The sequence below is a fragment of the Mustela nigripes genome, chromosome 3, assembly GCF_022355385.1.
Source record: "Mustela nigripes isolate SB6536 chromosome 3, MUSNIG.SB6536, whole genome shotgun sequence".
In the NCBI taxonomy this organism is placed as follows: Eukaryota; Metazoa; Chordata; class Mammalia; order Carnivora; family Mustelidae; genus Mustela; species Mustela nigripes.
Window position 1 is genome coordinate 3,659,973 of NC_081559.1, and position 25,796 is coordinate 3,685,768.

Sequence of the window (25,796 nt, forward strand, 5' to 3'; positions counted from 1 at the left end):
GGGGGGGGGGGGGGGGGGGGGGGGGGGGGGGGGGGGGGGCGTGCCTCCAGGTGGGCCTCCCCGCGTGGCCCTGGGGGCACAACGTGCCTGGAGGACACAACGTGGGTGTCCTCCCCGAACTGCGAGGGAGCCACGCGGACGCACGTCCTCGCCCTACAGGTAGCGGGCGGGACAGAAAGAGCAGCGCTCGGCCTCGTCTGTTTCTCACCCGTCACTTCCACCCGGGCAGTGACCCACGAATATTCCTGGTGACTTATCACACCCTCTTGGCGACGCTCAGGGGGTGGGTTTGACAGCCACCTGGCTGTGACCTCACCGCGGCTGCTCCGGGGGCCCGAGGGAGAGGGGCCCGTGGGGCACGCATGCGCGCAGGCTCACCTCCTCCGTTCTGCGGGCGCTCCACCCACGTGAACGTGATGGCGCCTTCACGGCAGCTTTCGCTGAAGCGCAGCAGGAACGTCCCGGGTTGCTGGTCCTTCAGCAGCGCGCGCTCCCGCTCCTTGCTGATGAAGCCCACGATACACCTGCGTGGGGACAGAGAAAGAGGTGCTCTGAGCGACGCCTCGGAAACCAGATCGACTGTGGAGAGCCGACAGAAGAACCGGGGTGAAAATGTGGAGCCCGTCTGAGGTGCGGGAAATCACCCGCTTCGCCACTTCCGGTAGCGCTTGGCCTGTGTCTGTGTCTGTGGAAGTCCCAGCCCGTGATCCGCACATGCAAGGGGATGCTGCGGATGGTCCGTATGGACCCGCCACGTAAGGGCCCGGCGTGTCTGCTTGAGGACCATTTGTTTCCCGCGATTTTTAAAGGCCGTGAAAATGTCCGAGTTCCTGCACGTTTCGTACGGGAGACGAAGGCTCGGACAATGTCCTTCCACGTTCTGGTAAGTTAAAGCCTTTGCTGAAACAGCAGCTGACCCTGGTAAGTCAGGTAAAAACCACTGACTGAGGTCAAAAGGGTTTTCTTCCTTCCTAGTGGCAATACAGTTAATCAGTGCTTAAGCTTTTGTTCAATGAGTGAATGCACGAATGACACTCAAAAAATCCCGTTTAAGTGTTGAAAATACATATCTATAGATTATGAAAGTGTAAGTTTAATCTGATGAGGTTCCACTATCATGAAGCCCCAACAGGACAGCCCGGAAGCATCCATTCCTGTGAGACACTCACAGGTCTTGTCCAATTGTGAGGCCTGTCCAGGTCAGGTGGGTCTCCAGCTTGCAGTAAGGGAGCCTGTGCTAAAATTACGTTTAAAAAATAAATTGATCGATGGCCCTTACCCATCATTCCAGAGAGAGAGCAGGTGTTTTTTAATGAGTTCAAGGATGCTTTCAATCCAAAGCCAGAAGGGAAAATTTTTATCATTTATGTTTTCCTGCAAGTATACAAATGCACACATTAGGAACAAAGAAATTCAAAATAGTGACTTACCATGCCTCTTCCTGCCATCGGATTTTAATTCGGAAAGCGTGAAGAGCTGCCAAAATTAACATCACCCCCACTAAGCCGCCCCTCCCCTTACGCAGACACCATGCTAGCTCGCTGTCTCAGGCCACCCTCTGCTTCCCTCTCTAAACTGTAGTGAACTAGCCAGGGAATGACTTCCAGGGTGAATCACAGAACAGAAGCTGCCCTCCTGCTAGTAAAATCCAGTAGCGTGAGCTTGTCAGCACTGCCCGGCCACTCCAGAGGGGTCTTAGTATTCCCTCCAACTGGTCCCTCTGCTGGAGCAGGCTTGGGGAAACTCATCAGGCCCATCGGGCCGTCCAAGCCGGCACAGACCACGCATTTCTCATGCTAAATGCTGCCAGGCAAGGGACTGTGTGGGTAAACGGAACGCTCATTTCAGATAGAAAGAATGTTATCACACACACAGGCGCTTCCTGTCAGACTCACACTTGGAGACTGACCTTCTGCACTGGAGGAAAGTAAACAACCTGCCCCCGGGTTTCCACAGGCCGGGGCAAACATGCCAAAATAAGCACAAAGATAAGTAACTACCACAGCAAACAACAGGAGAACCTCAACAGAGAGCGAGAACTCAGAGCGTAGAAAACCCAGACAGTACCCACCTTACAGAACCTTGTCCATGGAATGAGACCATCAGGGCCAGCATTAGGACCTAACCAAATAAAAATAAGCTTTTTCAGGAAACAGAAATGGACTCTGAAGCTTTTCTTAGACTGGCTAACCAAGATGGCTCTTGTATATCCTCTCAAAGAGCTAATACCCAGAAGAGAAAGACTATGTACATGGTTGATACTCTGAGACACACTGATGCTAATTAATTGTACTTTCTGGAGAAGCCTTCATTTGGTCCCTGTCTATGCAGTATCATCTCCCGGGGCCACCGCCTCCTTCCTCAGCACGCTTCTCTCCCACAGGTCCTTCGGAGCTTTCTCAAGCTTCAAACTAAGACCAAGATCACCCCTAGGTGATCTATTTCACTGACATTTGACTGTCCAAGCTTATTTTGGATATTATTTGGGTATTTGCCTCAGCCTTTCTCCAAAGAGGACATGGGCTGAGGGAGGCCAATATAGATCAAAAGCCAAGTGGGAGACATGACAGAGGGGAAGGAGGCTGAGGGGTTCTCCACTTCACAAATTAAAGCAGCCTAGGCCATCAAAAGTGTGAGCCTGTCATCTCTCTTTGGAGAGAACCACAAATAAGCCATTATAGGCAAAAAAGATCTGTCTTAATTCTCACCAAATAAGGAGATGGGATGAGGTGATTTCTTACATCCTATTAAATGGTTTAAGAGCCCTACTGTGACAGCTATGTGGCCACAAGAAGACATACTGAGCTACTTGGTTAGGAGGAGGCTTCTGGTGTTTGCAATATACACAATTCTTCATATAGAAAGCAAATTTAGGGGGAAAAAAGTTGCCTGTGGATTTTTAAAGAAATAGTTCAGATAACTCTCATTCATTGAAGATTGGGGCTAGTTGGTCTTTGATTTCCTTATGTGGAAGACTAATAAATCCATGACATTAGCTATTGAAGAGGAATTCTCTATCATGGCCTGGACCCTGAGACAAGAGCCTTGGGTGTACCCTATGGAGTAGGTGGCTCCAGGACCTTACTTATTTTCACTATGCTGAGGACTTACTTTTTTCTCATTTTTAGGTTAATAAGACTTCATTTTTCTCATCAAGGAACTTCTTTCAGCCACAACTAATATATTTTACATAATTCAAAAATATTTCCCTTAGAACCTGCTCAGTAATGTTAATAAGAAATAATCGGGAAATGATTCTTTTTAGTTTTTTTTTTTAATTAAAAAATTTCACCTACTTCTGAAGTGAGCTATATATAATTCTCATTCAGCTGTAACAAGCTGCAGCTGGGAAAGCCAACCAACTCTTTTTTTTTAAACACTCTTCTACCTTGATCAAAATAGAGAGAGCAAAGAGGAGAAAGGAGTAAGTCGAGATATCCTTATGAATTTAAATTTTCTTATATGGAGAAAGTTCCTACCGAGTAGTTTCTCTCCGAGCATGTTGAGCTGGTCCACATTGAGACCTCTTTTGGTGACAGAAGAAAACTGCCAGCTGAGTACCTCCGAGAGCTGAGACCATCGTGCACAAGGTGGGTTCAAGAAGAAGGACAGATTCTAGAGAAAAAAATACCCAAAAGCTTAGACAGTCGGTCCCAAGTAAGGCCCTCAGACCCAGATCTGTCCTGAAGTTCAGTTCTAGTTTCTGTGACACACACAAGTTTTCACAGAAGAGAAACACAGTTGATTCTCGTTATTTGGAGGTTCACATTCGTGAATGCAATCTACTCATGCTAAGTTACTTTAACCCATAAATGGCTCCTCGTGGCACTTCTGGAGTCATCTGTGGACACCACGAATAGAGCGGTGAAAGACTGGGGTCACCCGACATGGATGTTTCCAGGAGAGTCAGACCACGCAACTGCCTTCTTGTTTCAGCTCTCATACCACAAGCAAGTGTCCTTTGCCTTTTGGGTTTTTTTCAGTTCTTTAAAAATTTCATTTTTAAAATGGTTGCAAGGATAGCACTTCGGTGCCGCCTGATGTTCCTAAGTGCAAGATGGCTGCCACGCACCTCACGGAGCAAATACAAGCGCTTAGATGCACTTCATTCAGGCATGAGCTACAGTGCTGCTGGCCTGAGCTCAATGTGAATGCAAAAACAGATGCGTTAGATAAGTCATCTTTAAACAGAAGCATACATAAACAAGGCCACGTATCGACAGGTCCAGTAGCCATCATTCAGTGTTCAAAGTGACTTTCAAGAATGTAAGTGCAAAAAAAAAAGCAAAACAAAAAAGAAAGAAAAAGAAAAGAATGTAAGTGCAGGAAATAATGAGAATCAGCTGTACTTAACAGTGAGCATGCAGACTTAAGAACGGAGCGTGCTGATTTAGCAGATATATACACTTTCTTAAGAAAAGCAATAAATCAACTCCTCCACAGTAAAAGTTATAGGAAATCTACTGCCTGAGCTTATTCCTACAGAAGGAAAACCGCAATTCTCATTTCTAATACATATAGGTGCTTCCCTTTTCCAGAATTACTGAAGATCCTTAACAAAAGCACTTGTTATGTCACTTTTCTCTCTACTTCTAGCCCTGAGGGGTGCTGTGAGATGTGCAGAAACCACACGATGGTTAGCGCCTGAGCAAAAGGAGATGAGTTTTCCATACCCGGGGTTCTGTCACCAGCATGTTGTACCACAGGATGGAGGCCCAACCACTCGGCAGCTGGCTGACATTGGAGATCACCACAACGGGCAGAGAGGTCGTCTAAAAATGATAAAGACCTTGAAATCATTCGAATCACAGAAGTATCACCTGAAGACCACTGTGTAGCCTTAAATCTGAGCAAAGGGTGATTTGCAAATTTGCACGTATTTTATATTTGAACACTAAAAATGGAAAGTTAACTTTTGTCCATAGCTTATTTTTCATTCTACCATTCAATTAAGAAATAAGTCTCCTTGCCTCATGTAATAGTTTAACATACGACACCTCAACTAGGATATTTAGTTTGCAGCTTTTTAAAGCTGAATTCAGTTCTCTAGCTTCCTGAACAATTCAGTTAACATCAAGATAGTATTAGCTGAGAAAGATCATCCTTTTTAGCAATTAAGTCAATATGTCTAGAACAAAAACTGAGAAATAAAAATAAAATTTCCCAGGTCTGAACCATGTATGTCTCACCTCGAGGTCAATGACCAAACCAGGCTGGCACAGCTGGGTCTCAAAACTGAGGGAGTGAAGCTCCTCAGTAACGATGAGAGGGCCCTTCAAAGAGAGATAGGGAAAAAAAAAAAAAAGGAATACAGTGATTCAGTTACACATCCTGCAACTTTCAGGGGCCTCATAAGGACTAAAAAGGGCTGCAGAGAGCCTGACTGCCAACCAGCCAAAGGCAATTCAGAAAAAAATTCCCATTTTCACCAGTGTACCCCAGGTTCAATTATTGTATCTCCGTGTTCTCTTAAGGACAAGATTTCTGAAACCCTGGCCTGGGTTACAGATTAACAGTAAGAAATGTCAGTAGGGAAACAGAAGCTTCTCATGGGTTTCTTGGTAACGAGAAGCTTCCTGGCTCTCAGCCGCCCTGCCTGCTGCCCCATCCAGCTCTAACCCCGGGCGAACCGGCGAAGCAGACACGTGTTCCAGGTGGGATTAGTTACTGGAAGGGCTGAACTGCATAAGCCTGGCAGGTCAGAAAGTCCCCGGTGTAGAAATATAATAGTTTTCTAAGTGGCTTTATACACATTTTCCCCTGGGAGCACCACAGCAACTGAGAACAGGAGAGAAGGAGCTGCTCTCTCTGCTCACAGGAGCGGAGCCGGGAGGTCACGGTGAGAGTGAAGGACAAAACCAGGGCTAAGCGGTGTGTGTCTGCATGGCCCTGGGCGGTGTCTGTCCCACTCTTCCACACAACCTCTGTTGGGTGTGGTTGCAAGGAGCGCCTGCTACGTGGGCACAAAGCATGAAATCGTTCCAAACCAAACCAACTCCAGACATTCTGTCCTCTGTCCACAGTTCAGTTTTTAATGCATTACAGTGACTGTAAAAAGGGAACTGTCAGAACCACGCTGCCTCTGGGTAGGGAACGCAGGTGTGAGAAAACCCTCTTGCCACGCTTCAGTTTTCAGCACGGCAGTCCCCAAACCAGCCTCTATTCCAGCTCACACAGTAATTCCCGTGTACCCTTAGCTACATCCTACAAACTTCCGGGATCACTTTCTTTGCATGTGAGATGTGAGTAGCACGGGAGCCTCCTGGGAGGGCCCAGCGACGTCGTGTGCGAAATCATCTGACAAACAGAAAGTGTGAAGGCAGTGGGTTTTTACTGTTATCACAGATACACTGTGTCTCAGAGCTCATCCTCTCCCCTGCAGGAGAGGACCCCTCTTTGAGGTGCAGCGGCCCTGAGCCAACCTGCCTGGACACACCTGCCTCTTAGAGACCATTCAAAACAGAGGAGGACTCACCTCGTTAGTTCTGGTGCCAGCATTTTTCTGTTCCTTCAGTTGCTACAGAATAAGAAACCACCTTAGTAAACGGCATGATAATGCTCACAGTTGCTATTTTCATCTACAAATCAGATCGAAGTCACGGTTTAGAAAGAATAAAGGATGTGAAATGATTTTCAGAATGCAGAGCAAGACATGAAATGACCCCTGTGTGGGCTCCTAAGCCTAAGTGCCCCTTTCCAGCACCCTGACACCATGCAGACACACGTGACCATGGAAGGATCCCAGGGAATCACAGCCTGCTCCCTTCCCCCGCCCCGTGCAAGCTTTTCTGAATGATCCCCCTTAACTTTCATTAACTGCTTCATCCCCGCCCCCACCCCGCTCAGGGCACAGCTAAGCCTGCCCTCAAGAGGGCTTCAATCCCTGAGGTTTTAATGGAAGCATTCTGGAGCTCTGAGAGCAGCTCTGGGCACTGTGCGACTCCCACGTCTGGACCGAGGCTCTCCTATAAGGTCTAGCTTCACGAACTATCAATTTGCCGGCTTATGGAACTGTTGCCAGTGTCCCTAACTGCAGGTTCCAGCCCAGGGAGCACACCAGGGTCAGGGGCAACATGTCAGAACCACCTCACAGAGGCAGGCAAAAGGCACTTAAAATTCCCTGCAGGATTTCTGTGGCTTGGCGGAATGGGCCAACTCTGCTGGAGACAAAGCGGTGGGGGCAGTGGTCGGGGGCAAGACCGCCAGGAAGGAGAAAGTGAATAATGGGCCAAGGAGAGACTCTGGGGGCCTGCCACACCTGGAGCAGGGAGAAGGAGCAGGCAGGATGTGGGGGCAATGACCAGTGATCACTGAGGTCGCAGAGGCACCAGGCACAGGTCACTCATATGTACACTGGGTTATGGAGTGTTTTGCTGAGATGGCTGTGGCCCAGCAAGTATCTCTGGAGAAGATGCCGGCAGAGCACGGCACAGAACGGGCCTGAGGTAGGGGGGAGGAAGGAAGATTCAGCGTGAAGTCAGCAGCCACACACTCTAGAAAGCCTTCTCCAGGGGTGCGTCCACATCGCACAGCGAACCGGGTTCCACTCCAAGGAAAATGGGTCCTATTAAGCCACACACAACCCACAGAAACAGGAAAGCTTGTCTCCTACCAGGTGCCGGAACTCCGCCGCCAGACTCCCATTGGTGGACTCCTCCATGTTCATCACTTTCGTGTGCGTGCCCAAAATGTTGAACTTCCTGAATCTAGACAATACAGAGCAGAAATACTTAAAAGGCTTGGAACTTCTAAACAAACACAGTAAAATCTAGTACAAGGTGCTTGACGTACCCTTTTACTGTATTCCTCTCATTCACATCTCTGAAAAAGAAACATACACATATATATATAAAATCATGTATGTGCATTTAAATTTTGAGATGAGCTTTAACAAAAATCTAGAAATATACAATAGAGTAAAAGACCATACAAAATCTACACCTGTGGGCTTTCTGTCCTTCCACTCCTGGCCCCCCAGCCCCCAATCGACCCACACGAGCTCTGCCAAGGATTGCTGAGTGACCTTGGGCAAATAAACCATCGGGCCTCACATGTCTCGCTTGTAAGATGTGGTGCTACCGGCGCCCACCCTGCAGGACACGGGGAGTGGTGAGCTAAGCCACGGGTGCAAGGGCACGAGCGCACCCCCCGCAGACATAAATAAGCTGCACTTCTGGCTGTTTCCTGAGTAGTCGCCTGCCTTGTGTGAGGCCCCAAGCTAAGAGAGAGCCGTTGCAGCTGTGTGATTAGTGAACTTCCAGCGTGACAGCTAAATCCTTTTTTAGTCTCTCTGATCCTTAATGCTTTTATGAAAGGACCAGAATAGTCAATTATTTGGGGGAAGCAGTCAAGTTTAAGTTTTAAATCTGAGGTTCAATCTCAAGCAGCCTGGCCTCTAGCATCAATGCCGTGCTGACTCTGTCACGTCTGGGCTCCCAGGTACCTGGGCCAGGGACCTTTCCTAGCTCAATGAGAAGCTCAGCATTGCTGTGAATGACAATCACCATTAGCTATGTGAGTGACCAACTGCCCCCATTTCAGGGGCGGGGGTGGTGGTGGCGCAGAACTTAAAGAAAAAGGAACAGCATGATAGTGCCTCATCAGAGCTAAGAAGAAAACCCAGAGTGGAACAGAGAGAAAGGACGAAAGAGCAGTAACAAACCAAAGGAGAGACAGAGCACAGTGTAACAGCCACAACATCTGCCTCTTTTCCTTTCAAGAGATATTAGTGTATTTCCCTGTCCCTGGAACCTTCCAGGTGACTCTGACTGGGATTTGCCCACAGAATGGTCGGGAGGGATGCCGCACAAGCTCCAAGTCTCACCCCCGCACGCATCACACGTGGCTATTCTTACCCACCCGGAATGCCGTCCCCATGCAAAAAAGCCCAGGTTAGCCCCTTGAAAGGAACCCCACAGAGAAGGGCCCAGTTATCCCAGCCAGGACCTCAGACACTGCACACTCCCCGCAACAATCAAGCTGATCCAGACCAGAAAGACCACCTACAGCCCACAGAATAAGAGAAATAAGCTTTTGGGTTTTAAGCCTGATGTTTTAGGGTGATGTGTTAAGCACCAAAAGCTGCCACACAGAGAAACCGCAGCTGATGGCAGGAAAGACAAAGGCGCAGAGCACAGCGAACAATAGCGTTAGAGAGCAGAAAGACAAAACCCCGGAGGAAAATGACTTGGATCATCATAAATGGTTTTGAAACTTGTTAAACGAGTACGTTACACACACAAAAAAGCATTAAAAATATCAAGGGGTGGGGGCAGCTGGGTGGCTCAGTGGTTAAAGCCTCCGCCTTCGACTCAGGTCATGATCTTAGGGTCCTGGGATGGAGCCCTGCATCGGGCTCTCTGCTCAGGAGGGAGCCTGCTTCCCTCCCCACCCCCCGCCTGCCTCTCTGCCTACCTGTGATCTCTGTCTGTCAAATAAAAAATAAATAAAATCTTAACAAAAAAAAAAAAAAAGCAAGGGGTGGGGCGGGGTGGGAGCCAGTGGTTAGTTCAAGACTAGTCCAGGTCTAGTGTCCAAGGGCAAATGGGATAGGACTACTCCGTTTAGACCCCCGTGAGAACTTCTGCCCACTCCGGGTCCCTGCTGTCAAGACAAGGGTGGATCCAGCAGGCCCCACAAAGTCTCTGCAAAATGCTGTCAGCTGCGTTCCATAAACAACCCACAATGGCCACAGAATCACTGCATGAGACAGTCCTCAGCCTGGTGCACGCCCAAGGGCCCCTCCTCTTCGAGGCTGGCCTAGGAGGAAGGAGAGGCAGCAGGCCAGGCCTGGTGCTTCGAGACTTGATCAGTACAAGCTCACAGGCATAAAACGCCCATTCTTCCGTTTGTTTATAGTCTGCAGAAGGCACCGGCTTGTTGCTATCAGTTCTGGGGGAGGCTCCCAGAGTCCAGAATGGGAGCCATCAATTTAAACCTCCTGCAGTCACGCAGAAATAGCCCCAGCACATCAGTCCATGTCTGGTTAACAAAACCAGCATCTCGATAGTGTGTGTATCTTAGATAATATAAGATATCTTACTTATCAAATAAGACTTTGACTTTCAAATTATAATTCAGCTCTTGCAATTTCACCAGCAGTCTGCAAAGAAAAATAAAAGTCATTATTACTTTAAAAATTATCTATTACAGTCTATTTATTATGCCAACTCCCTACGGGTGGCCATGTCAATAATCTCTGCTCCCTCCAGTTATTACAAAAAATAGCATCGACATCCATATACGTCTACTGGGATTTTTTCTAAGTGCATTTGCAGCATAAATTCCCACCAAATGTGAGTGAGGGTCCCTGCTTCCCTATATAGCCCTATATATGCCAACACTGGGGTCTATCAAAACTTCTACTTTGAGACAATTATATGGGCAAAAAAGTAGCAAATGTACTTTTTACTAAAACTTGTTATCTAATGTTTGTTCTGTTGAGAAAAAAAAAATAACTCTGACCCATAATGAGGAAAGAGAGGGTAGCATCTATGGTCATTCCAGGTGGTGTGGAAAGACAACGGAAAGACTGCAGATGTGCAAGTGTCTTCTCTGAGGAGCTGGAGACCTCCAGCAGAAGCCCCTCACTGGTCCGCTCCACTTACTGGCGCAGGCGGATGGGACTGCGCTCCTAGTGCCCCTTCTAGCGGTGGGTCCTCGGCCCCCGCGGGTCCTCGGGTGTGATGCTGAAACACCAGCAGCCAGGGAACCTCACCGGGACCTAACTGAGCGGCACCCCAGGAGCAAGGACTATGGCCAGCTCTTCGGAGCCCAGCTGCTCACCAGGAGAAGAATAGCTAAAGAAATTTGCTATTTGACAGAGAAAGGACAGCCCTAAGTTCTCACATGGAAACACTTCTGCAATTTATAATCACAGAGAAAAACGTATAGCAGAACCTTAGTTTTTAAAACTAAAATCCTGCGGCTAATATTACGTATGTGTGTATCTTTCTATGAAAATATATGTATATATACACACACACACGCAACTGTATTTATTTCCGTATTTGTGTAGACATGGAGAGAATTCTGGGAGGGAGGACTGCCACTAGGCTGTTTGCCACAGTGATCTACAGATATTTAGATCACAGACAACTCTGGAACACTGAGGAAAGCTCTGACCCCATTCACCAGAAAAACCAGTCACGAGTCCATGTTCTCGCACACATATGGTCTCGGGGCTATGTGAAGCCCAGGTTACCAGCTTGTTCTCAGGAGGGCACAAAACTGCTGGGAACTTCTGCATCTACTAGATGCAGTTCTGCCCTTTCGAATTCCTGTTTACAGTGAATGCACATGACATTTACAGGGGGGAATCGTGTGTGCGTGTGTGTACATAAATATCTGTTACATTTCTATTTCTTTTAATAGAAAAGATGGACTCTTAGATATTCTAAATAAGAATTCACATTGAAATGCCTACTGTACCACTGCTTCCTCTAAGTACCCTCCGCGACAGTGTGGTGTAGCAGGGGAGGATGCACACTTGAAGGTGCAGGGTTTCTGTCTCATCTTGGTTACCTCAACTTCACGGTGAACTGGACCCCGGTCTTCAAGACCAGCGGCCTCTGAGGATGAGTTGGCATGCAAGGCTGTCTTTCCACCACAAATGAGCTGTAAATTCCAAGCAAAGTGCAGATTAGCATTTCCATTAAGGCTGATGCAGTACCAACAGGAGGGGGGTTAGAGGGCATAGCCGTCCCACATCTGCACTCCACATGAGATCAGAGTGTGACCTGTGACACCTCTGACAAGCAAAACCCTGAGTTGCACGAATTTGCAAATTTGCACATTTTCACTGTGGCGATTGCTTCGCAATAGATACAAGTTCAGATTATTATGTCCTACACCTGAACCTGATGAATGTGGTTTGCCAATCACATCTCAATTTAAAAATAAAAATAAACAAAAAAAAATAATAAAAAGAAATTTCACTATAGTTGAAAATGAACCGTGTAACACATTGCTTGCTACCATAATTTGAAATGGATATTTCAGGATCCTCTGGAAAATTGTACTTCTAGTAAGACAGTCTGGTAATACTTACTATCTAATAAACACTTCCAAATATGCATTTTCATTTTAAAAAAGATCACATTTGCATTCCAAAACCCAAGGAAATAAATATCCTTGCTATTTCAAAATACAGCACTGAGGTATTGCTGTCTGGACATGAGCCACAGGGAACCAAGGATATTCTTTTATTATGTCACATTAGCACACACACACACAGAAATTGCAGTGTGAACTTTATCCTTCTACCCAGTGCATTTATCTACGAAGCATACTTGGAACAACTGCCCATGAACAAGGCACTGCACAAGGTCCTTGTGGGGGATAACAGAGGACAAAGGCACATCTCTGTCTTCCAAGAACTTCCAGTTCATGTCACAGATGACAGAAATCCACACACAATTACATAATGAATCCAGAATGGGAGAAGAACAAAGACAGCCAGGCAGATCCAGAAGGGAGCTAACATGTTTGGGAACTCTGGGAAGATTTCACGACAAGACACAAGCTGAAACTCCCAGGAGCTTACAATGTTGAGATGAGGTTCAAAGAAGGTGGCTGGGGGGCAGAGGATACAGGAGAGGCACGGCAAAGTGACTGGAGTTGGTGCAGACGAGGTCTGCCTGGAAATGAGGTGTGTGGGGAAGCTCATCCTGGAGCGGTCAGCTGGGGCCAGGCTGGGGAGTTGGGGCCCAAGTGTCCAGCTGAAAGGCTCCGCCTGGATGAGCAGGTGACAAAGAGCCAGGCTGGACACTGCTTGGGGAAGCACAGCATCACAGGGGCTGAGAAGGGACATGTTTGGGAAGTGACTGCATGAGTTCAGCAAGACGATCTGAGAGCCTGAAACACATGGGGCCTTGGAGTGGGAAGGAGGGGACAAACCGCCCCAGGACAGACTGGCAGGTCTCGGCACAGACTGGCCCCCAGAGAGGGAGCAGTAGAATGGGTGAGTTACCAGGCTGGCCGGCCACGAGAACGAAGAGCCGCAGAGCGGACGGTACGGACAAGGCATTTAGGAAGAGGTGACCACCCTAAAACAACTTACACAACGTATTAAACTTTTAAGTGACCTGAATCACGGTGAAATTTCCCCCCAGTAAAATAACTGCAGAACGTGCAAGCGAGTCCCCTCAATCACCTCTGAATGAGCTGCTGGAAAAGGCTGAAGGTGCGGTCCCACAGGCCTTGTTTGTTTTTTGTGATAGGGTCGTGTTCATAGGTGTATTTCTGTTCCAGCTCCTCGAGCTTTTTCAGCTGCTGACGCACCTGCTGCAGACTCTCCGCAACTATGGTGAACCTGGGAAAGGACGAGATGCGGGGCCTCGATCAGAAGCTGCCTCCAGGCCACCGGCCTGCAGGGAATGTGGAAACCGGCGAGTGGTTTCCCCGGAGAACACCTGACGTTATCCACGCGGCCACTCTCTGCACAGAGAACAAGGTTCACGTCGCCATTACAGAGTATTGTGTGGGAGGAAGAAATCAACAGATTTCAGCCCAGACCTGCGGAGGTGGGGCCTGCTGGAGACCTGTGACTTCTGCTGACCTGCACGATGACTGGGACTTGAAGGGACAGGCAGGGAGGGCAGAGGACACAGCAAAGGAGATGCTGTGATGGGTGATGCGGGAGGCAGCGAGGGGCCGTGCAGGTTGTGTATCAGGACACGAGGAGCAAGAGAACAGCTTGGAAGCTGGGGAAGCCGCACGGTGAGGGAACGACAGGCCGGGGTCAGGAGGAGGAGAGGGAAGGAAGGTTACCGTTTTACTGAACTGAAAGAAGGCGGCAAAAGCGCTCGGTCTAGGCACTCAAAATGTAAACCACGGAGGAAACTCGTGATTGCTTTCAGGTCCCTCGTTCCTCCCAGTGAAGGGCCTGTGAGCCGAGTCAGGCTGTGCGACTGCGGCTTGACTACCTGGTGTGGTAACAGAGGAAGATCTCCCAGTGAACACATCTCCTCCGCTTCACGGTTTCACTTCCTGAATCCAGTTCCAAGCACCAAGGAGCAGCCCTTAGCCATGAAAGGAGAGGCGGGCTGATGGCAGCGGGCGAGTTCCCGGGGATCCTAACTGGGGCTTCCCAACTTCCTTCAAACCATGGCACACATGCGAACACGACAAATGACCACAAGGGGGCTCCGGACAGCCCAGGACTTCCCTAGACAGCAAGAGAGGTTTGGGGGCCCGGGCGGGGGATGGGGGGTGTCAGTGGTTCTCAAGGCCCGTTATGGGGGCTACACTGGGCTGGGAAGTTCTGTTCTGACAGAAATTTGGAGTACAAGCAGGCAACCCACAGAATACAAATGAATGGCTAAGTATTAATTGTGAATTGAAAAAAAAAAAAAGCCATTCAGAGAACCTGCTGAGATCTGTGGTCTTTGGGCGCTCGGGAACTGTTGCAGGCCGCCCTCCCCTCACCCCCACTCTGACCCACCACTGCCACCCGCTCTGGTCTGTCGGCCCTCCCCTGGACGACACGAGCGTGCTCACGGTCACCTGGCTGGCCTTTCTGTCTCTATATCCTCCAGACTGCGGCCAGAGTAACCCAAGTCAAACAAACAAAAAACCCGAGAAGTGACCCTGCACTTGAACCAAAAGCCCCGCCAGGCCCATCGGCGCGCACTGGATGAAGTCCTGTTCCTAGCGCAGCGTGAGAACCGCCTCAGCAGCCTCCTGCTTCCTGCCACCTCCACCTTCCTCCGCCAGCGCCACACCCCGTCCTCCAGCCCTCCAGTATGCGGTACCGCAGGCCCCTCTCACGCCCAGCCTCTCCTCTCCTCTGCCTCTGTCCCTGCTGGCTTCCTCGCCGGTCTCCAGGAAGGACTCCCCTTCACTCTCAAGTCAGTGCAAGAGCCCTTCTCGGAAACTCTGCTGGTGACCGCTTCCCTCGTCCTCCCCGGAACCCTGGGCAGCCCTTCATTAGAGCAGCGGTGGCCTCCTACTGCACAGCGTGAGGAATGGACCTTCCGCCTCCACACGGAGACTCCTCCCTGGTAGGACCAAGCGTCACTCATTGTGTGTTCCCAGGTCCTAGCCTGACACACAGCATTTAATAAGGTTTTACTAAATATTTGACTGACTGAATGGTCCAAACGATACTTCATGGAAGCCTGGAAAACGTCTCATGCTATTTTTTTTTTTTTTTAATTAAACATTAGGGCTCAAGCAGTTAGCTGTGTGATGTGAGGACTATGCCACCAGTGTTTTGGCACAAATGACGTATCCCATGGGACAGGCACAGTAGGGAGAGGACTGCTCCAGACCAAGCAGAACTTGGCTGAACTCGGCCACAGGCATGAAAAATGTGCACTTTTCAAGTGTTACCAGGGCCAGGAGCAGCTGGGCTATATCAAAGTCTCAACAGAAGTCTCAACGGGGTCCTTTCATCTAACAAGTGGAATGTACACTTTATGGGCTCATGGGGTCGGCAGTCAGATTTGGAGTCTTACCAGTTCTGCAGCTGATCAAGACAAGCGTTGGGGGGCCCCCCGATGCAGGCGCTCTGTTGTCTCTGCTTCCATTCCACCAGCTCATCATTGATGAGGGCTTTCTGGGTAAGTTCCGTGACATTCAACAACTCTATTATTTTGAGAACTACTTCCTAAAGGGAGAGGAAGAGACAAAGTGAAGTCGATTCATCTTTAATCACTGAATTTAAAAATATTTTTAAAAAGCAAAGCAAGGGGCGCCTGGGTGGCTCATTGCATTAAGCCTCTGCCTTCGGCTCAGGTCATGATCTCAGGGTCCTGGGATCAAGCCCACATCAGGCTCTCTGCTCAGCAGGAAGCCTGCTTCCCCCTCTCTCTTTCTGCCTGCCTGCTTGTAATATTTCTCTCTCTCTGTCAAACAAATAAATAAAAAATCTTAAAAAAAAAAAAAAAGGAAAGCAAATATTTCAACTGGGGCTCTAAGCCAAGTGGTTATAAAAATAATATTTCCTCTATTCTAAACTTCATGTCCAGTACTTATAGTCTGTGACAAAAGCAACACATTATTCTGGAAAGTGAATCACTACCTTTCTCTTATTGTCAAGCATTAAATACATCTTCTGGATTAACAACTGTTCTTGTTTCTGATCATTCTTTGCCACGCCATTGGTTTCATGCTCTGTGAAGTGAGAGAGATGGCAGGTAAGTATAAATGTAAAAAAACCAAAACCAACTAAATCCAAGATTCACATTCACTTAGAAGAAACAGAATCCAAATGTTATCTGTTGACAGATCCAAGTTTGATCTTTAATTTTCACTGAACAAAACTAAAAAAATGTCATCAGTTTAAAAAAATTGGACAGGCTAAAACAAAGTTCTTGTTCTCAATGACCCATGTAAACTGGAAACAGTACCATCCAGCTCTTAAATCGTTGTCAGAATATTATCTAAATGAATATAACCAACAAAATCCAAAATCCGAGATACAAAGTGCATGTGCAGCTTTGAAAGAGAAGTACACAATTAGGAAGAAGTAGCTGAGGTTCCTTTCTCTCATACTATTACCTAAATTGTCCTAATAATGTCCCCAGATCAACCCCGCTATCTTCCAAGTGATCGCGAGGGTTACAGCCAGCGTACGGAGCTGCATTGTTTAAAAGAGCTTCAAGCTGGGAAACTGCACACACCTATCTGGCTACATCAATCAGGGGGCTAGGTACAATAAGTACAGTGAGTGACACAGAGCCTTGTCGACAGCCAGTGATACTGTCCTGCCATCCCTCCCCCCAAACATGTGGCAGTGTCTGACCTGTCACCACTGGGGATTAAGGAATAGTTCTACTGCCATCTGGTGGCTAAAAGTCAGGGCTGCTGCTATGTACCCTATGAGGCACAGAACAGACAGCCCCTTGCGAAGGGAACCTGCTCAGAAGGTCGACAGTACAGAGGTTAACGCCTCATCAAGAAGCTGAGACCAGCAGTTCAGAGCCATAAAGCACTTGGCAAACAGGAAGACATACTTGCCTTCTTCATCTCGTGTCAACAGAGGAAAGGACAGCCAATGGGCACTGCTTTAGATGTTAAGTCTTACCTCTGTTCTGCAAGGTTTTGCACTTGAAGTCATACTCGTCTTGTAAATCTTCTAAGGTCTTTATTTCATGCTCTATACACTACAATAAAGACATAAACAGGTTTTCCCACCAACCTGCTTCCAAAGACTTTGGGAAATAAATTATCATTTCTGTAGGACCCAGAAACCCTGGCAACCATCCTGCACCCTCAAACATGGATTCCATTTGCAAAATTCTAGTCACATACATAATAATCTCTATTTCCTTAATAAGAATATAATAATTTTTTTAAGAGGAAGACATATGGTTATTTTCAGACTGGCTTCCCTTGATTTCTACTTTAATGCTTCCCTTCCCAGGCTCAGAAGAAAACAGGTCCTTGAGAAAGAAGGAGCCATGTTTGTCCTGGGGCTCTCCATAACCCCAGGAACACGCCAACTTGAGAAACACAGCCATCAAAGGCTATTTCGAGCAGCAACATCTAGTTTATTGGGTGATGGGGCAAAGTCAACAGTTACTGCACAATCTTGCAAGGAAGAAAGAAAGCAGCTCAGTGTCTGAAGCTGTAACAGGGGCCATAAAAGTCTATTTGCTGGTTGGCTTAACTACTTTGTTTGCATATGGTTTGGAACTTCAGCAAAACTTCTCTTCTCAACTACTTAAAAGACTGAAATCAGTTAACCACGTTTACACTCAAGTAATTGAAACCTTTTTCGTCTTACAAAACGTTAGAGGCTAAACATATATATATTGACTCAGTACGCACCATAACCTTATCCTTCACATTTCTGACTTTGCTGTCCAGCTCCTTCTGTTTGTCTAACATCACGGTGCTCTGGATACTCCCCGACTGCGCCTGCAATGGGAGGGGCGTGGTTACCAATGAGTTCCTCTGCCACAGTCACCTGCTGATTACTCTCCGAAGTCAAGTCCACACCTTGTGCACCACCTACCCCCCAGACCTTCCGAAACTTCCTACAAGCTTCCCACATCAGCGCTGACGAGAAACAGCTAGTTCTCAAGGCCCTGGAAAATGCTGGCGAAATGTTAAAAAGGCTACAGAAAGACTCAGCTCAGTTCATGTCTACTATATACAGAGTATTTCTGGAATTTTCCATTATTTCATACAGTTGCATGGTACCACACAGGAAGTTCACATCAGGGTTTCTCAAATTTTATAGACAAGATTATTCCCATGAACCCTGTAATTATTTGTCATAAAGCCTCACGATTCCTTGTGGCCCCAAGACCAGCAGCACCTTACTGCCTGGGAGCTAGTGGGAAATACAGACTCTCAGTGCCTCACTGATTACTGAATCAGAAGCCCCATTTTGACAAGATCCCTGGTGACCCAGAGGCCTGTCGAAACTGGACAGCACTGCATTCCGGACTTCAGTGACTGTGTGCTACTCGGAAGTCATGACTGTCAATCGAGACACACAGAGGATCCAGTCCTCGCCCTTCAGAGCACTCAAGACGTAGCAGCACCTCTGTGTTCCCTGTTTAAGGTGTTCCCTGGTTTATTCACACAGCAAGACTTACTCACTATTAAGTCAAGGTCAGACAATGTCCTAGACCCCCGTGGTAGAGCGGTAAACATGAGACTGTTCTCATACAGATTAGATTCTAAAAAGAGGCTATTTTTGTTTAGAGTTAAAGCCCCTCCCATGACAAAAACTGTGCCCATCGACCTTCCTTACTGAGGCCTACACAGCGCACATTCTATGTGAGCATTTTTACCCCTTCAAACTTAACAGGATTTTCTTCTTTTATATCTGGATTTTCCCTACTAGAAAGCCTTTCTGTATTGACAGATTAGAAATAAGTTCTCCCATTTTTAACCTAGCACTTAAATGGTTTCTTTTTTTTCTACCTTTAGATCTCTAATCCATTTGAAGTTTATCCTTATGTTTACTGTGAAAAAGTGTGGGGACAATTTTAACTTTTTTCCCAATTGGCTGTCCACGTGTCTTAACAACATTTAGTGAAAAGTTCCTATTTTCCCCAGAGCTCTGAATTGCCATTTTTATCACACAAAGTTCCTTTCATACCTGGTTTTAAGTTCTAGACTTTCTCTGATTTTCCATGGGTTTTTCTCTTCCTGAACCTGAACAGTGTTTAACCTTGGAGGGCTTGGTGTGTACCTAATAGAGTGGGGCCCGTCTTCTTGCCATGTTTCTCTGCAGGTTTCCTTGCTATTCTCTCAGTTATTTTCCTGACGACTTTCACAGCTTCAGAAAGAAACTTGTTACTTCTATTGGGATCACATTCAAATTATGAATAACTCAGGGACAGCCAATATCTCCATGACATTCCTTTTGATTCTTATGCCTCTCATGGTGTTCTCTTGTCTAACTGTATTGGCAAATACCACCAATATAACGTTATTTAAGTATCAGTGGAAATAATGGACATCCTTGCCACAGTTCTGATGTGTTCCAAACTACATAAGACACTGTCTACAGCACTGAGAGATCTGTATTTTAATATGCTAAAGAGGTACCCATCAGTTTGTATATTATTTAGTGTCTTTTATCAGGGATGGGTGTTGGATTTTGTCAACTCTTTTCAGCAACTATAGAGATAAGCATATGCTTTTTCTTCCTTGTATCTACTTACATAATGAATTACATTAATGCATTTCCTCGCCACACCCTACTCTATTATTATAATCTGGAATAAATTCTACTTGGTCGTGATATATTGTTTTCTTAAAGTATTACTGAATTCTGATCACTAAAATATTTTGTTTAGAACTTTACATTGATATTCAGAAATGAAATTGGTCTATAATATTCTTTTTTGTTCTATCTTTATTATGTTTAGGTGATCAAAGTGATTCTTTGTTTACAGAAAACTCTGGAAGTTTTCCTTCTTTTATATACTCTGGAATTGCAGAAGTTCAAAGTGTCTGAATTATATCTGTATAAAGTGTGCATTAAAAATCACTACACTGACTGGTACCCCTAGGTGCCCCACGTGTCACTGAGGAATGAACAGGGCTGCTCAGGCCTTTCAGAAGGAGCTGTTGCTTTGAGCAGCTCCATATGGCCTCCTGCCTCTGCTGCACATCAAATGCTCAAGTTGGGTATGGAAGTGCTGAATCCCTATATTCTACACCTGAAACTATTGTTACACTGCACATGAACTGGAATTAAATGCAAACTTTACACAAACCGTTGAAGTTGGAAGGGACTCGTCTACTCTTCTTTTCTCATTTCACACCTACACCACATACAGACCCTGTCTGGAGGGTTTTCATTAGAACTGAGCTCCACACGCACCCCAGACCAAGGAAGTCTGGTCAGGGAGGCTTTCTCTTCAATGGAACAAGTGGCTGTCCAAATAAGAGGACACATGACAGGCACTGGATGGGCACCAGAGGTCCCAGTCAGAATGCCCTCCTCTCCCATCTCATAAGTCCAAACCCCCAAGACAGATGAAGCAACTTCTCTAATGAATGGGTTTTAGAGTCACACAATTCTAGGTTTAAATTCCAAACTCCTTAGCTCGTGGCCTTGAGCAAAGTACTTGACCCCTCAACCTTAGTTTTTTCATCTGTAAAACGGGGATAAGAATACTTAATTTCAGTGACAGTTTGAAAACGTTTATTCAAATTAAATGATGTTTATAAAATATTTAGCACAGGTCCTGAGAAAAGCATTCAGTATATGGTAATTCTATTATTTTTGTTTAAAGATTGTATTTATTTGTCAGAGAAAGAGAGAGCATAAGCAGGGGGAACGGCAGGCAGAGGGAGAAGCAGGTTCCCAACTGAGCAGGGAGCCCGATGCGGGACTCGATCCCAGCACCCTGGAATCAGGACTTGAGCTGAAGGCAGATGCTTAACGGACTGAGCCAGTCCCTGATAACTCTAACAAAGGGAAACCCGAGAGCCACTTGGTGTCTTTCCTTCCAGTCTGAAAGAACCGATCACCAATCCCTGTGGTGAACCCTATGGACCTACATTTTATCCACACATAGAGTTTTTTCGCCACACACACGCATGCACACACTCACACATGTACACATGTGGGCACACAACACGAGAAAGAAAAAGCTTAGTGTGCAATAATGGCAGCAAACAAAACATTCATAGTTTACTAAGAAGTATCTACATATAATATTCTTTTTTAAAATATTCTCTTACAGATACTTTCTAAAAGTTCTTTTATTAAAACAAAAAATAACAGGAACAAAATTTTCCTATCCCAACATTTCTATAAAATTTCATAGAATTTGAACACTATAAACAGACTCTCAAGTTTGCATGTTTTTAACTTGTTGAATTTCTTAAATCCCTATGTACCTATCAGTCTGCACAGCTGTCAGTCAAGTCATGGACACTCTTGTTTCATCTAGATTCTCCAAATGCCCCTGGCGCCAAAATGGGGTTACTCGGAACCCAATACAGGCATCACACATCATAAGTCAGTATGCATAAAAGATACATTATTAAAACGTAGTTACTTCAACAAGGGGGAGAAATGGCAAAGAAATGTTTCTCAATTTCCCAGCCCATAGTAGATTGGGTAACTTGGGGGCCATTTCCCTTTCCCTGATGGCCTCAGACATCCAGATCCTTCCCTCAAACCCTAAGAAGGTCTTGCTTCTCTCATTCTCAGCTGGGCGGTCAACTAAACCTCCTGAAAGGTGCTCACCAGTAGCTCAGCGGTCTCCTGAGAGGCTTAAGATGGTCCTCTCCCCAGATCACCGACATTTCTAAAGGGGAGAAAACCACTGGCAAGCCTTCAAAACCCAAAGCATACCCAGGAGAGGATGCTGATCTGGGAGAGAAGACCCCTACTCTGGGCCTTGGGGCCAAATGTGAGGCGAGAAATGCTTGGGTGCCAGGTGGAAAGTTGGTTCTTCTACCCATCTCTGCTCTTGGCGGCCCTCTCAAGTAGGACATACAGGAGTGGCCAGACCATTGCCTGGTGTTATTAAGATGAAAATCCCACACAGTCCCAACATCCTGCTGAAAACCTCACAGCTGTGGGACGCATGTTGAAGACAAGCATACCACCTGCAGAGGAGCCCAGGCGGCCGACACTGAGAGGCACTTCTGTTCATGAGGCCAGGGGCCAGATGCGCTAGCTCAAATTGAGAACAAATAACACATCTCTTGAAATGCTCAGTGCAGCAGCTTCCAGTGGGCCCCGAACTAAATGCTCAGGGAAGCAGAGGATTCACAAAACCTGGATCAAATGCCCAGAAAGTGCATGGAGAATGGAATTCGCCCTCCTACTTACATCCTACTACTCTGGCATTCTCCCCCTCATAGCGGAGGGTCTTAGCCAGAACAACCCAAACGGTGGTTTTACAACTTTGTTTCGTTGCCTTCTGGTTATTTCTGGCCCCTCAGCCGTCAAGAAGGGGATGAACAGATGCCACAGCGATTTTAAAAATCTGAGCCCTGACCGCCAAGGTGGTTTGTATTAATATTAGTAAAACTCTGATCAAAAATCTTGGTGCCAAAACAAATCTGACTCATTCTGTTTGGATGTCTTGTACATTTAAGAGGTAACTCAGGGTGCCTGGGTGGCTCAGTAGATTAAAGCCTCTGCCTTCGGCTCAGGTCATGATCTCAGGGTCCTGGGATCGAGCCCCACATCGGGCTCTCTGCTCAGCAGGGAGCCTGCTTCCCCCTCTCTCTCCGCCTGCCTCTCTGCCTACTTGTGATCTCTGCCTGTCAAATAAATAAAATCTTTAAAAGAAAAAAAAAAGAGAGGTAACTCGATCCTATTCAAAACAAAGGTCTTAATTTTCCCATCAACTTGTTCTTCTGCTCTAAAGCATACTATGTCCTACAAAAGCCATCCCCCATCTTTCTTTCCTCCCCAGCACGATGAACAATAGCTCCAAGTGATTCAAGTTGCAAACCATCAAGTCATCTTCCGCTTTGCACTTTCCCTCACTCCCATGTCTGACCCTTCACTATAAGCCCAATCGGTACCATGTCCCAAATATAATCTGCCACTTTTTACCTCTACCAGCTGCACCTTTCTTGAGTCCACTCTGTCTGCGGCTTCCTTCCCTGCCCAACCCTCACCCTGATCTAAAGACATAACCCCACCCCCCAGATACTTCGTTACTGTATCTCAGTATCCTCCTTTGGTATCTGCATAGGAATTGTCACTATGTGAAAATATTTTGTTTATGTATTATCTCTCTCCCTCACCAGAATGATTTCCAACAGATCACAGTCCTTTCTTAAAGCCCAGGTCTATGCAATCTCTGTATCTGATCTTTCCCATTTCCTGGGGCTATAAGATCAGAGGACTTTTCCCTACAAGGTGTTCATTATATTTGTTGGGTAAATGAATGCATTTTTATTTTACTACAATCTTCAGTGTTCCGTTAGAAAAAAAAGTACCTGATTGAATCTCTGAGCATTTTCCAGGATCCTCCTTTCTTCCTTCAGACAGTTACAGATGATCATAGACATCTGTACTGGGTCTTCCTGAAAATTATCCTAGATATGGGTTAGAATAAAAACAAATTTTACAATGTTTAAGCCACTGTATACTATTATAAATTGAATTTGTTCCTATCTACCGAAAAGCCTCCTCTAGTATTTATTAAATTCTATGCAAGCTATTTTTAGTAAAAATAAAATACCCTTAATAAATTATAACAAAACCTTTCCAGTAAATACACATACCTAAATTATTTCTTGATTAAAAAACCCAAATATCTTCATACGCAGTTCTGCTAATAGTTTTACTTTTATTTCTTTGTTTTTGAGGCCATTTATGTTCCGTTAGGGTTCTGACACAATGCAAATGATTATTTCTCAATTAAGTTTTCAGTTGGTCTCTGCTTTGAATTTACCAAAGATATTCTTTTCAGTTTTTCTATTTCCTTGTCAAAGCAGGTTGCAAAATGCTGGCAACATGGCTCTTTATAACAGGTGTGCTCACGCAAAGTCTGTAGGAGAGCAAATTTCTGTAAATCTCACCTAATTTCTCTGTCGCTGGTATTATAAAAGCATAGCTACATTCACAAGGGAAGGAAAAGCTTCTAACTATCTAAGTTGAAGTTTGGTTATGTTGAAATAAGAAAATGATCGCTCTCACCTTCACTGAGACAGAAAAGTTCTGTTGTGACAAAGTAAATAGAGTAGCCAGTCTTAAGGGATGCTGGGAGCCTTTTGAAAAACTCCTAAAACCCTGTAGCCCATTGTCTCCAGCCTGGGACTCCCCCTGACTTTCTCTTCCATGGGAAGGCAATTCTTCCAAAAGCAAGGAAAAGTGGGGCCTTGTTCCAATTCACTAAGTCTGTCAGAGCTCTGGGTCATCAAATCTTTCCGGACTGCTTCTTCATCTGGACACCAAGGGCTGAGATGGGCCTACTACTACAGCTCCTTTGAGCTTCTGCCTGGTAGGACCGCTCACGGCCTTTAAAATGTAACCCTGCCCCTGGTTTCAATTTCAACAACTTGTAGTAAAAGAAGGTGACAGCATCACATTTGTCTCAGAATTACTGACACCTAACAGGTAATAACACTTAAACCTGGAAATTCCTTATGTATTTACAAAATGAACCGACATTTTACTTTGCTCATGCTATAAAATATTAGCAATACAAAAAGAGTTTATTTGTCATCTCTGAAACTTTTAAAAATACCAGTGAATGCATACTCAAGAGTATTTGCTCAATGAAAAAAAAAAAAAACTCTTACATAGGCTTGGGAACATTTTAACTATAAGGCAAAAACCAGGTCATACCTGAAGATTACGCTTGCTTTTCCTTATGTTATGCTGCAACAAAAAATTATTCTCCAAAGAAAAGCGACTATACTGATCATCCAGCTGGGACAGGAGGTCATGAAAACGGATGGTGGCAAATGAAACGTCATTAGCAGCATGCTCCCTGGGAGATTGAAAATTTACACATTTCATTTCAGGTACTACTTTCAACAGACAAAATAAACATCACTTTGCTAATGAAAATTATTTAAGAAACCAAATCGTAAGTATTCTCCTAGGTTATTTTTCCTTCTTTTAAGACTGACATTGCTTTTAACAGCAGCTTGTACAATATTTCCATTACACACAATTAGCATGAAAAATTCCAGAACTCACATCATGCATGAAAACTCTTAATGGTAATTATCGCTGGAGAGGGAAAAAAAACCAACAGGAGCCTTTACTTTGTGTGCCATTTAAAATTTTTGCAATCAGCATATAGTAAATTTTAAAATAGAATACATATCAAGTTCTTAGAGCTAACCTCCTAATTTTATTACCTTCTTCCTATTTCTTTTTTTTTTTAGGATTTCTTTTTTTATATATAATTTATTTTTTATAAACATATATTTTTATCCCCAGGGGTACAGGTCTGTGAATCACCAGGTTTACACACTTCACAGCACTCACCAAAGCACATACCCTCCCCAATGTCCATAATCTCACCCCCTTCTCCCAAACCCCCTCCCCCCAGCAACCCTCAGTTTGTTTTGTGAGATTAAGAGTCACTTATGGTTTGTCTCCCTCCCAATCCCATCTTGTTTCATTGATTCTTCTCCTACCCACTTAAGCCCCCATGTTGCATCACCACTTCCTCATATCAGGGAGATCATATGATAGTTGTCTTTCTCTGCTTGACTTATTTCGCTAAGCATGATACGCTCTAGTTCCATCCGTGTTGTCGCAAATGGCAAGATTTCATTTCTTTTGATGGCTGCATAGTATTCCATTGTGTATATATACCACCTCTTCTTGATCCATTCATCTCTTGATGGACATCTAGGTTCTTTCCATAGTTTGGCTATTGTGGACATTG

The 25,796-nt window shown here is 45.7% G+C and overlaps 1 protein-coding gene across 2 annotated transcripts in view; it reads right to left on the minus strand.

Annotated features, from left to right (window-relative positions):
• Window positions 1–25,796, minus strand: part of STAT1 (signal transducer and activator of transcription 1) — a 40,879-nt gene that overhangs the window by 9,028 nt on the left and 6,055 nt on the right. For both annotated transcript variants that reach the window (XM_059393078.1, XM_059393077.1), the window contains 18 exons: window positions 24,740–24,884; window positions 23,386–23,484; window positions 17,776–17,865; window positions 17,030–17,108; window positions 16,025–16,116; window positions 15,459–15,610; window positions 13,154–13,312; window positions 11,524–11,616; window positions 10,043–10,102; window positions 7,792–7,821; window positions 7,613–7,706; window positions 6,476–6,517; window positions 5,190–5,273; window positions 4,674–4,772; window positions 3,480–3,615; window positions 2,072–2,121; window positions 1,280–1,374; window positions 379–524 (listed from right to left, as the gene is read on the minus strand). In XM_059393078.1, the coding sequence (XP_059249061.1) occupies window positions 379–524; window positions 1,280–1,374; window positions 2,072–2,121; window positions 3,480–3,615; window positions 4,674–4,772; window positions 5,190–5,273; window positions 6,476–6,517; window positions 7,613–7,706; window positions 7,792–7,821; window positions 10,043–10,102; window positions 11,524–11,616; window positions 13,154–13,312; window positions 15,459–15,610; window positions 16,025–16,116; window positions 17,030–17,108; window positions 17,776–17,865; window positions 23,386–23,484; window positions 24,740–24,884 (1,745 nt within the window). The remainder of the gene's footprint in view (window positions 1–378; window positions 525–1,279; window positions 1,375–2,071; window positions 2,122–3,479; window positions 3,616–4,673; window positions 4,773–5,189; window positions 5,274–6,475; window positions 6,518–7,612; window positions 7,707–7,791; window positions 7,822–10,042; window positions 10,103–11,523; window positions 11,617–13,153; window positions 13,313–15,458; window positions 15,611–16,024; window positions 16,117–17,029; window positions 17,109–17,775; window positions 17,866–23,385; window positions 23,485–24,739; window positions 24,885–25,796) is intronic.